The sequence below is a fragment of the Aspergillus sydowii genome (assembly GCF_001890705.1).
Source record: "Aspergillus sydowii CBS 593.65 unplaced genomic scaffold ASPSYscaffold_14, whole genome shotgun sequence".
NCBI lineage: Eukaryota > Fungi > Ascomycota > Eurotiomycetes > Eurotiales > Aspergillaceae > Aspergillus > Aspergillus sydowii.
Window position 1 is genome coordinate 747,104 of NW_024467872.1, and position 11,317 is coordinate 758,420.

The 11,317-nt window shown below is 55.1% G+C and overlaps 3 protein-coding genes across 3 annotated transcripts; 1 reads left to right on the forward strand and 2 right to left on the reverse strand.

Annotated features, from left to right (window-relative positions):
- Positions 1-77: 77 nt before the first annotated feature.
- Positions 78-1,908, reverse strand: ASPSYDRAFT_161317 (MDR family MFS transporter; the record flags this gene model as incomplete). The annotated part of the gene is made up of 4 exons (XM_040842981.1): positions 78-1,151; positions 1,203-1,513; positions 1,565-1,640; positions 1,702-1,908. The coding sequence occupies 4 exons, from the start codon at positions 1,906-1,908 to the stop codon at positions 78-80; spliced, it is 1,668 nt and encodes a 555-aa protein (XP_040698106.1).
- A 288-nt stretch (positions 1,909-2,196) lies between these two features.
- ASPSYDRAFT_160604 (uncharacterized protein) lies at positions 2,197-8,954 on the forward strand (the record flags this gene model as incomplete). Its single annotated transcript, XM_040842924.1, has 6 exons — positions 2,197-2,860; positions 2,932-5,922; positions 5,978-6,336; positions 6,393-8,366; positions 8,400-8,625; positions 8,698-8,954. 6 exons carry the CDS (start codon positions 2,197-2,199, stop codon positions 8,952-8,954), a joined length of 6,471 nt encoding a protein of 2,156 aa, XP_040698107.1.
- Positions 8,955-10,211: 1,257 nt separating this feature from the next.
- ASPSYDRAFT_161163 (glutathione S-transferase family protein) lies at positions 10,212-11,186 on the reverse strand (the record flags this gene model as incomplete). Its single annotated transcript, XM_040842966.1, has 3 exons — positions 10,212-10,573; positions 10,642-11,087; positions 11,149-11,186. 3 exons carry the CDS (start codon positions 11,184-11,186, stop codon positions 10,212-10,214), a joined length of 846 nt encoding a protein of 281 aa, XP_040698108.1.
- Between the last annotated feature and the right edge of the window lie 131 nt (positions 11,187-11,317).

Here is an 11,317-nt window from a genome sequence, read left to right on the forward strand (position 1 = left end):
GGAAATTGACAGTTTGACCAGGCGCTTTCAATGTCCATTGAGCTGCTCAGCAGTATGCCAACTGGGCAGAATTCTATCTAATCCTCCTGCGAAGACTTCTCCGGCTGCCGCAACCCCTGGTCGGTAACATGGAGTTGATCCATACTGTACCTCCTCGTCAACAGACTCAGCACCAGCGCAGCTCCCGAAACAGCACAGCACATCGCCCAAACAATGCGCAGGCTGTCCACATAAGCCTGCCGGAGAGCGCTCTTCTCCGGCCCCTCGGGCATACTCTGGATGACACGCACCAGCGCCGTAGCGTCGGAACTGTACTGTTTCGCATCCGCCGCAAGGGCCGGGGCAGCGAGGAGATTCGCGTACATGCGGTTCTCAAAGACCGCGCCACCCACGGCAACGCCTAGTGTTTGGCCGAGCGCGCGGAAGAAACAGAACATGGCGATGGCCATTGCAACGACCGTGCTGGGGACGGAGGCCTGGATGGCGGATGCCATGGGTGGGAAGAGCAGGCCTAGGCCGATGCCTGAGACCATTTGGAGGAAGATCCATGCGGGCGTGCTGGTGTTTGCGTCCAAATAGCAGAGCAGGCCGAGGCCTAGAGTTGCGATTGTCCAGCCTGTCCAGATGCCAGGGCGATATCGGCCTGTCTTTGTTATGAAGATGCCTGACGCGATGCCGGTCGGGGCTACGGTGAAGGTGACTGGGAACATGCAGACGCCGGAGAGGATAGGGCCGTATTCCTTGACGGCTTGGAAATATAACGGCATGTAGTAGAGGAGGCACCAGAGTATGAGCCCCGTGATGACGGTGCCTGTGTATGAGACGGCGTTGGTCCGGTTTTGGAACAGGATAAGCGGGATACTTGGGTTCGGGGACAGGTAGGCTTCGTACAGGACGAAGGCTATGCATCCAACGGCGCCAAGTATCAGCGGAAGCAAGGTCCTCCACGATACCCATGGATAGAGACTGCCCCCGGCCGTCAGTCCGAAGAGGAAGGCCGTGCTGCTACCAATAAACAGCACCGTCCCGACCCAGTCGAACATGAGGACCTGCTCCGTGAGCGAGCGCCGAGTGATCGAAAGGCGAAGAAACAGAAGAATGCAGACGACACCAATGCCAATGAAGGGGAAATTGATGTAAAAGATCCAGCGCTACGGGAAGTTAGAGCACTGCATGCGAATATCCTGAAGGATTATACTTACCCAGGTCACATTCTGCGCGAAAGCACCACCAACCACAGGCCCAGTAACTGAGCCCAGGGTCCAGACTGCATTCATCATGCCGTAGTACATGCCTCTTTGCCGAAGAGGAACCAAGTCTGTAATGAGCAGCTCCGTAATGGCCATGATACCGCCACCGCCGGTGCCCTGGATGGACCGGCCAACCAACAGCTCAGTGAGGTTCTTTGCCACACAGGCCACCACGGCGCCAACGAAAAAGAACGCGATGGATATGAGGAATAGCGCGCGGCGACCGAATATCCCGGACAGGGCGGCGATGCTCGGTTGGAAGACTGAGATTCGTTAAACACCGTGTCTGCCAGCAGGTTGGACCGCTACAGTACCTGTGCAGCATAACAGAAATGAAGTACCGGACCAAAATGCCTCCAGCGTAGTTCCGTTTAGCTCGCGGGTTATGCTCTATACTCGAAAATTTGCGTGAGCTCCGTACCTCTGGTAGTGTCTGGGAGTGAGGACTCACGGGCAGGGCCACTCCAATGGTTGTGCCGTCCAATGCGATCATGAGTGTCAAAAGGCAGATGGTGTACATGACCAGCTGGATCCTTTTGGACAGCTGCGGATCGGACTCTCCATTCTCCTCGATCGCGTTCGTGCTCGCCGTCGGTGAATCGCTGCCGACCTTGTCGTCGTGTGCGGGAAGTGTCTGGGAAGAGTTGGGAGATGACATGGCGACTGCTTCACTCGTTACTGACTGTTCAACATTCAGAGGAGCAATTCTGGTGCTCAGGTATTGGGGGCAATGGCGGATGTAAGTTTTGAGAGGGGGGAGATGTCGGCGCTTAAGGGCACAATATGCGCCGAGGGATGCATCAGCAATTAGGGCAGCATTTAAGGGCCGAGGAGATGGCCAAAATTTATGGCAATACATGCTAGGATAAGGTTGAGCCAGGTACAATATGCCATGCACAGGCATGCTCGATGCTCCACCCTGCATCTTCAGCTACAGGACTCCGATATGCTACCACCAGAGGCGACGACAGCACGCTCAGTGTGCGACTTGGTGACGCGATGGGCGCAAACCCAGCCAGATTATCCAGCCATCTCCTTTGAAGATAGGACGGTCTCGTACAGAGAGCTTGAGAATGCCGCGACCCGAATTGCATGTCTACTCATCTACAAGCATGTCCGGCCTGGGGAGAAAGTCCCAGTGCTGGCCGAACGGAATCCAGAAATGGTGGCTTGCTTCTTGGGCGTCCTCAAAGCTGGTGCCTGCTACGTCCCAATCGACGCTGAGTCCTGGAGCAACGACCGCATCCGATGGACTCTAGACAAAGTATCAGCTCGCACCGTGCTAAACACCGCCGAAGGCGACGGCCTGAGAGACCTTGACTTGTGCGGCTACGATGTGATCGGGCCGTCTGTGCTCCAGCCTATGCTTTCGCCTGCTTTTCCAGGGCTACTGCGTGATATAGTCCCTGCGCTTCCCGAACAGGACATCGAGCCCGAAGACTTGATATTCACAATCTTCACATCAGGAACGACTTCTGAACCCAAAGGCGTGATGGTTCCCCATTCGTCCGTTCTCAACTACGTGCAGCAGGGAGGCAGGGACACTCCATTCAATCTGAATGCATCACCCGCAGATAGGATCCTGCTGATTTATGCCCCTGCATTCGACGGTGAGGCCAGCCGTGCATGAGATACATCTACCCCATGTGCTTTCTCAACTGACATTCATCCTCTCGTACAGCATGTGCTGGTGTGGTCTTTTCGACACTTTGCAATGGCGCTGAGCTGGTGATAGCAGATACATCCAACTTCCACCAAGCCGCCACGCGGTGCACCGTGCTCCCCGCCACCCCGTCCATCCTCGCAACGATCCAAGATCCAACAAGCTGCTCCCAGCTGCGGATGATCCTCCTAGGAGGCGAGATGCCCCCGCCATCTCTAATCCAGAAGTGGTCCATGATCGACTGCCCGATTTACAACGGGTATGGGCCCACTGAGGCCACGTTCCTGGCCCTAATCGCCCAACTGCACCCGGACAGGCCGATCACCCTGGGCGTTCCAATGTCAAACAGCCAAGTCTTTCTACTCGATGACAGGGACGAGGAAGCCGATTACGGGGAAATCTGCATCACAGGACCTGGCGTGGCGCGCGGATACTACGAGAACGAATCCCTCACGGTAGACAAGTTCGTTCTCTGGCGTGGCCAGCGGATGTACCGAACGGGCGACTTTGCGCAGCGTACACCGCACGGACTCGAGTTCTCTGGCAGAAAAGATAGCTATGTCAAGAACCGAGGGTTTCTAGTGAATCTCGATAGCCAGGTTGTATCTATGCTTTATGCGAGCCCTGGTGTGTCGATGGCTACGGCGCTGATGCATAGCGGGCGGTTGATCGGCTTCGTGACTCCTGAGACGCTGGATGGCCGTATCCTTCGGAGGAAGCTGGCGCAGAAACACGATGCCTTTCTGGTGCCGGACCGGATTGTAGCGTTGGATGTCTTTCCGTTAACGCCCAATGGGAAGATTGATAATCGCGCTTTGCGGGCACTGTTGGATACGGAAACGGATACACAGGCAGCCGACGATGCAGGTATCGCGCAACCTCCACCCCAGTTACACAAGGATGGTTCGAAAATGGGGCTTCTGCGCGATGCTGTTGCGTCAGCCCTGGGTGGACTGCCACTTGGTGAGATCCGTGACAACCTCTCCTTCTGGGAACTCGGGGGAAATTCCCTTGCTGGGCTGAAGGTGCTCTCAGCCCTCCGGCAGAAAGGGTTCAGTCTGCGATTAGAGTCTCTATTCCACCTTCCTAGCCTCACAACGGTTGGTGACGCCATGGAGGCAGACACTCAAAGGGATGACACTGAAGAGAGCCGGCAGGGAGACGAAACGTCCGCCCCGATGAGTGCACTGCAAATGAAAATGGCCCACGCCGGACTCCGGAATCCTAGGGTCAACTATATCTTACTGCGGATTTCGATGGGTCATCTAGGAGATAGCATAGATGCAGCGGATGTCCACTCGGCATGGTATCGTGTGCTGCACCGCCATCCGATCTTCCGCACCCAACTACAGCTCTTCAATGGCGTCCAAGAAACAATGCCAGATCTGTCCATTGACTGGGATAGTCAAGAGTGTGAAGACGAAGGAGAACTCGAACGGGCCGTAGAGGTGCATGCCCAAAATCTACGCCAGCGGATTGCTCACGCACAATACACAAACCAATGCTTTGCCCCAATAAATGCCCTGCGACTTGTCACGGCTCCTGACAACCAGTCGGTGCTCTTGGCTCTCTTTCACCATATACAAGGCGACGGTTGGTCATTTGGCGTGCTACTAGAAGAGGTCAGTGCGGTTCTCCAGCATAAACCTTTGCCTCCAGTTGTCTCTTTCATGGAGGTCGCGCGGGCCCAGAAACGCGAGCAGTTCAATTCCGCCGCGAAGGAGTTCTGGCAGACGACTCTGCGCGAGTATATCCAAAATCCTCCACCGCGATTAGCCCTCCTTCCACCTCCTTGTCCTAATGGCGCTGCTGCATCAGAGCCCAGCTGGGCAAAGAAAGCTAGGGTCTGCCTGGATGCAACCCCGGCGGAGCTCCAGCGCAGTGCAAGAGCATGGAACGTTACGCCAGCAACGCTGGTCTATACAGCGTGGGGACTCGTTCTGTCAAACTACACATCGTCAGACAGAGTCATATTCGGCGCGGTGCTTTCCGGGCGTAATCTGCCCGTCGCTGGCATAGAGCGCGTGGTTGGACCGCTGATAAACACCTGCCCATTTCCACTGCATTTTCAAGATAATGAGTCTCTGCAGAACCTCCTATCAGAAATAGACCGGCGTCTGCTGCAAATGCTAGAGTACCAGTGGTCCCTGACAGATGTCATGGCAGACCTAACTACCGACCAGATCGACGGCGCGTTTCAATCCCTCGTGGCCATAGACCATGAGACATCTTCTCTCCCGTGGCAGACGGAGCGTGAGGACGTGACCGAGTTCGATCTTATCCTGCAGCTAGAGACGACGGATCAGCTGACGGCTTGTATGCTGTTTGACGGCGACCGCTACACCGGCTCCAGCATGAACCGTATGCTTGGTCACTTCGGCAACGCTCTTAGCGGAATACTACGATCTTCACCCCCGGCCTCCGTGCATGGAATCCGGGACCAGATAATCCAAGGCGAGGAGCACTCAGCGTTGCTGCAGGCTGATAACGTAGTAACGAACGGGTTGACCTCCCCCGGACAACCACAAACAGTCAAGGACGCCTTCGAGGCGACCGCTGCCAGGTGGCCAGATCATCTCGCAGTGGAGTCTGCTAACGGCTCAATGACCTACGGAGAACTTGACAGAGCGGCGAATCGCGTGGCTCATGGCCTCGCCCGCATGTGCGAGCCCGGGGATACGGTGGCAATCTTCACAGATGGGTCCATGCACTGGGTGGTGGGCATTCTTGCGGTACTCAAGGCAGGGAGGATCTGCTGCCCAGTCGATATCAATCTTCCCGCAACGCGGATTAAGACTATTCTGTGCGAATCTGGTGCAGCGGTGGCATTGGCGGCCAACCGTGGTTGTGCCATGGTCAATCCACATATCCTGACCGACAGGGTAATCATTGTTGATGAGTACCTGGGCGCAGGTCTCGATGATTCAGACACCCAGTTGCAGACGATAGCTCGGCCCAAAGACGTTGTCTACCTTGTATTCACGTCCGGTAGTACGGGTGTCCCCAAGGGTAAGTATATCATCTTTAGTCTTGCCTGACTCTGACTGATACGACCGTGCGGCAGGTGTTCCCTTGCACAACCTCAGTTTCCTGCTTCTGCTGGACACGCCAACGATTCGATTGGCTTCAGGAGCTGGGCGGCGCGTGGCCCAGGTCTGTTCCGTAGGGTTTGACCTGGCAACTGTGGAAATATTGGGCGCGGTTTGTCACGGCGGCACTCTGGTCTTGAAGGACCCAGAAGACCCGTTCGCACACCTGCACGAGGTCGATACTATCATGACCACTCCGTCGTTTATATCCGCCTACTCTCCCAAGGATTTCAAAAAATTGACAACTCTCGTTCTCGGCGGGGAGCCCGTACCGCAGGCTCTGGCAAGCGAATGGGCTACGAAGGAGCTGTGGAATGTCTATGGACCGAGCGAGGTAAGCATTATCTATCCACATGCTGGGGTTTGACAAAATATAGTGACATTGCCTAGTGTGGCCCGTTTTCTACCACCATCCAGCTCCGTCCAGACGAAGAGGTGTCCATTGGGCGTCCCTTGCCACACGTCCACGTTTACATTCTAGACCACCATCAACGCCCAGTGCCGGTTGGTGTGGCTGGCGAAATATTCATATCCAGCGAGCAGACTGTTTCTGGCTATTGGGAGGGAGCCACGTCCCCAGGTAAAGAGTCATTCACCCCGAATCCGTTTCTCCACGGGCAGGGGATGACGATGTATCGGACGGGCGACGTGGGCTTCTGGAATGAGGACGGCACGATTGCCTACCTCGGCCGGAGGGACAACCAGGTCAAAGTCCGCGGGTATCGCATCGAGCTGGAGGAGATTGAACGGGCTGTCAGGCTGGCAAACTCGGCCATTACTGCCGCAGGTGTCATTGTAGCTGACCAGGTGCGGATTGTGGCCTTCGTAAGCCCGGGAGATATCGACACCGCCGCGCGGCACCATACGCTTGCAGCCCTCCTGCCTTCGTATGCGCGCCCAGGGGAGATTCTAGCCCTAGATGAGCTACCAAAGTCGGCCAACTACAAGGTCGATCGGGCTGCCTTGCAAGCGATGGCGGCGAGCACGAGCTTTGCCAGCAGTCCTGCCGAAGCGGACCTTCCAGCGACACAGACTGAGAAAACAATTGCTGCAGTCTGGAAGGCCCTGTTGTCACTGCCTGAGGAACGGCATGTCCGACGGCAAGACAGCTTTCTTGCAATTGGAGGCAACTCGCTCCTGGCCGTCAAAGCAGCGCGTCATATCGCAGTCTCCCTCGGCCAGCACATTCCCCTGCCGATTCTCATCCGCCAGACAGTTCTGGCCGACCTGGCGCAGACCATTGACAAATTCCAGCCCCCGGGGGAAGGGGACTGGGCCTCGTTCCCGAATTATCTCGCCCAGGAGAATACCAGTCTTGAAGACTGGACTCGACCAGCACCGGCGGGCTATTTGGAAGAAGAGCTTTTCCTCCTTCATACCATTTCTGACACCCCGTCTGCACTGACCACCACTGTGCAGCTCGTCGTTCATGGCGAGATGAACCATCTATTGCTCCAGGAGGCCATTGTTTCGGTCATTGCAGAAACACCCATCCTGCGAGCGCGCTACAGTTTATCGGCTGGGGCTCTACGGCGCCGCATCGCACAGGAGGTGACTCGGCCATTCGTCTTTGCAGAGGATGAACTCGGCACGGACAAGCTGCAGGATCTAATCAACGAACCGTTCGACCTCGACCAGGATCAACTTTTCCGTGTGTTCATATGGCAGAGGGGCCGCGACGTCACGTCCATCACACTGGCCACACACCATATCATTACCGACAAGGCCTCGCTTGCCCTCATTCTACAGTCTGTCAGTGCAAAGTACGCAAGCGGACAATTGCAGGCTTCGCCGGCGGACAGCTCGTACCTCGCATGGGCCTCGTGGACTGCCCAAAGACCATCATGGCATCAGTCCGAGACACAACGGCGAGTGGCATACTGGAAACAACAGCTAGCAGGTTCAAAGCCTATCCAGGCTCTACAACATAATGCTGGCCAGCAGCATGGCTTAGTCCAATCGATCTTGATCCCATACCTATCCCTAGATACACGCTACTCCCAACGGCTTGCCATTGCCGCCACTGCGCTGGCGCTCTGTGTTGTCTTTGAGACCACGGACTTTGTCCTCGGGATTCCATACATGAACCGTGATGAGGCCGGGACTTCATCCCTGGTTGGTCTCCTGTTGGACCGTCTCCCGATCCGGATCCAACTCGACAAGATGAAGCCCCTCACCACCACAGAGACACTCCTCTCAACCATCAACGACCTCGTCACCGGTGCGGTAGAAAACGCCCTACCATATCACCAGCTCCAAGCATTGCTCCGATCTCTCCAGCCGCAGCCCCTCAGCCCCCTTATCAACGTCCTCTTAACATACCACTGGGCTTCAGACTCCCTCGCGCAATCCCTCACACTCCCAGTCGCGAATCACGAGTCCGGCCAGGCTCCCCAGGCCGTGATCCAGGAATCATCCACGCGCCTGCGCACCCATGGCGCAAAATTACCCTTACTGTTTGAGTATACCGAGACAGAGGAAGGTCTCCTCTGCGACCTCGAGTATAACCCGCAGATTCTCTCCCCACGACATATGGCTGTCATGAGGGCTTGTCTCCCTGGTACATTGCGGGATTTGGCCTTGGGGCGTACGCCAACGGATATCCTTGCTAGGCTTCGGGGGAGTATTTCTCTTCCTACCAGTAGACATTGTGGTAACAACGGTACTGCCATCGCCGCTCTGGCAGAAGCAGGAGGAGGAGGTATACAACCCGAGCTATTGGACACCGAGTACGAGAAGAGGATCGGCACTGTCCGGGCGACTTTCGCCTCCGTGCTGGATGTGCATATTGCTGAGATTCACTCTACGACCTCCTTCTTTGAGAAGGGTGGTTCTTCTGTTCTTGTCTTGAAGATGCACTGGCTTCTAGGGCAAGCTGGCCTACGCGGGCAGATTAGGGATATTTTTAGCGGCGCAACCACACCGGCCGAGATTGCGTGGTTATTCTGTTGATTTATGCTATGCTAGTGGCATGCGGACATCAATTGGAGGCTTTTGGAGATTTCTTTACATTGGTGAATTCAGTATGGTTAGATGAGGCTGCATATATTAACTATTACGAGTCATTGTCCTTGCTATTCATAGTTCCTCAATTTATGCACCAATCCCCGGGCCACTCGAAGCGGGAGTTTCCGAGCCTTGCCAGATCGGCCATTGCCATTTATAACATTGCTGGTTACCCTGGAGACTGACTAGCTAGTTACTGCACTGATTGTCCATTCCAGAGGGACCAACGACCAACAAAAAGAGGACCTGCAGGCTGGACTCGGGGAATATATCACCAAATGGCAATCAAGTCGCCGAATAGTCGCCGACATTGGTCGTCAGTAGATTCAGCACTAGCAGGCATCGCATTCGCGAGGCTCAGCTTGGGGCTGCGTCGGACGCCTGCCCTGGTTGATTTAATTAATTACGGCTCTTTCCACTTTACCCCTAGGCCGTTAGAAATGAAAACTGTCAGTTAGTTAGCGCCAGGCGTCCGTGTTACTGCATTGGTCAATTGGTAGAGAACTTGCTATGCAGGTAATAACCTGGTTCAGCCTACCGCTTTGCCAAAAGAGGTGGGCTGTCGGCTGCGGGCGGCTGTGGAATTTATACTGAGAATAAAGGCAAAAACACAATAGTTCTCTTCTAACAAGTTGAAACTCAGTTCTCAGGCGATAAGCTTTTGATCTTCAAGTATTGAGTTTCCTGGCAGATCCATGACAGCGAATTCGGGGAATTCTGACCGGATCGGGTTGGGATATACGAACATAAGCAGCGCCTAGTAAATTAGACTTGTTGGCAGACTGCGGGTCCAACGCAATGACGCGTTATTTTTTCCCCTCCCTCACTTACTCAGTGAATATTTAAATATTTAGGCTGAATCCATGCCACGCCCGAGATCGTGCGGGTATGCCACTAATGACTCGCGAGCTGTCGGAAGGATCCCTAGGTGCATATTTTGCGTATTGCTGACAGGCGTCGCAAATAATACGGGCGAAAGGAAGATATGTTGGTGGGACTAGTCAATAGCATTGTATTCTATGGTGGCATGATATGGCACGATATTGACGCGTCGACGCAGTAGTCCCCGTGGTCCCCGGATGCAATATATACAGCATGCAGTTGAACGCTCGGCAAAATGGCCCCTCCAGTCAGAGGCCTGGCGAGGTCTAACATTGACAAGGACAGTTGGCTGGGAATGACAGGTATTCAAGCTAATCTGATCTAGAATGGCCTGTACGCCTGGCCCTCCACTTCCTCCAAGACCTTGACTGCCTTGCGATATCCCTGCATCTCCTTCATCCTCTCGACGTAGTTCCACAGTGCCGGGTAGCCGTCTCTCTCCAGGACTTTGACCTCCTTTAGAATGATCAACGGATAGCTCGCTAGGATATCTGCGGCCGTGAATGTCCCCGCCAGATATTGATCTTGGGGTTTCTCCTGCCCGACATTCTTGCTTGTCACCAGCTGATTCTCCAGGAAGCCCAGGTGTGCATTGAAATTCGGGCGACAGTACTCCTTCTTCACGATGCTGGGGACGATGCCGACCAAAGGCTTCAGGAAGAAGGGCGGCGCAGATTTAACCACTTCACCAATATGTTAGCAATACCTGGTAGAAGTGAAGGGTACGAAACAGAATTAGATAGGGACGAACCGTCCATCAAGATATTGGTCACGACCAGCGGCATCAAGCTGCCCTCCGTGTAGTGCATGTAATACCGGTAGCGCAGCCACGCATCGGTCTCTCCACCAACCTGGTTCTCTTGCCCATCGACCCAGCGTATCGGTGTGAGTCGTTTCTCCTGAGGCCGGTGGAAGTGCTCGAGTAGGTGCTCCATGATCACAGCGGATTCGGCCAGAGTACATGGGCTGCGGTCGGAGTCTGTATTGCCACCGCTGCTGCGGACCGTGCTTTGTCCATTATTATTTCCATTCCCCTTCGGGTAGATTGACAGAATCGGCGCTTTGCCAATGGGATGGATTGATTTCAGCTCCGGGGGTGCTCTCTCGTTGACGCCACGTTTGTAGGGCCGGATCTCGTATGTCAGGTTGAGCTCCTCCAGTAGCCAGAGGATCCTCTGGGAACGCGACCGCTCGAGGCTGTATACAACACGAGGCGCAGTCAGATTAAGAGTCGGGGGAAGGCTACAGGGTGGCTTACGAGTGAAGGATGATTCTGGCGCCGCGGTTGGCACTCATGGTGGTCAGGGGCTCAGCCGCCAGCGACAACAGCACAGAGAGGAACAGGAATCGGACCAGACACTGAGACTGGGCGGGTGGGGGCGGTATTTAAACGGTAACGGCGCACAGTGAAGTGAAGGAGCTTGAGG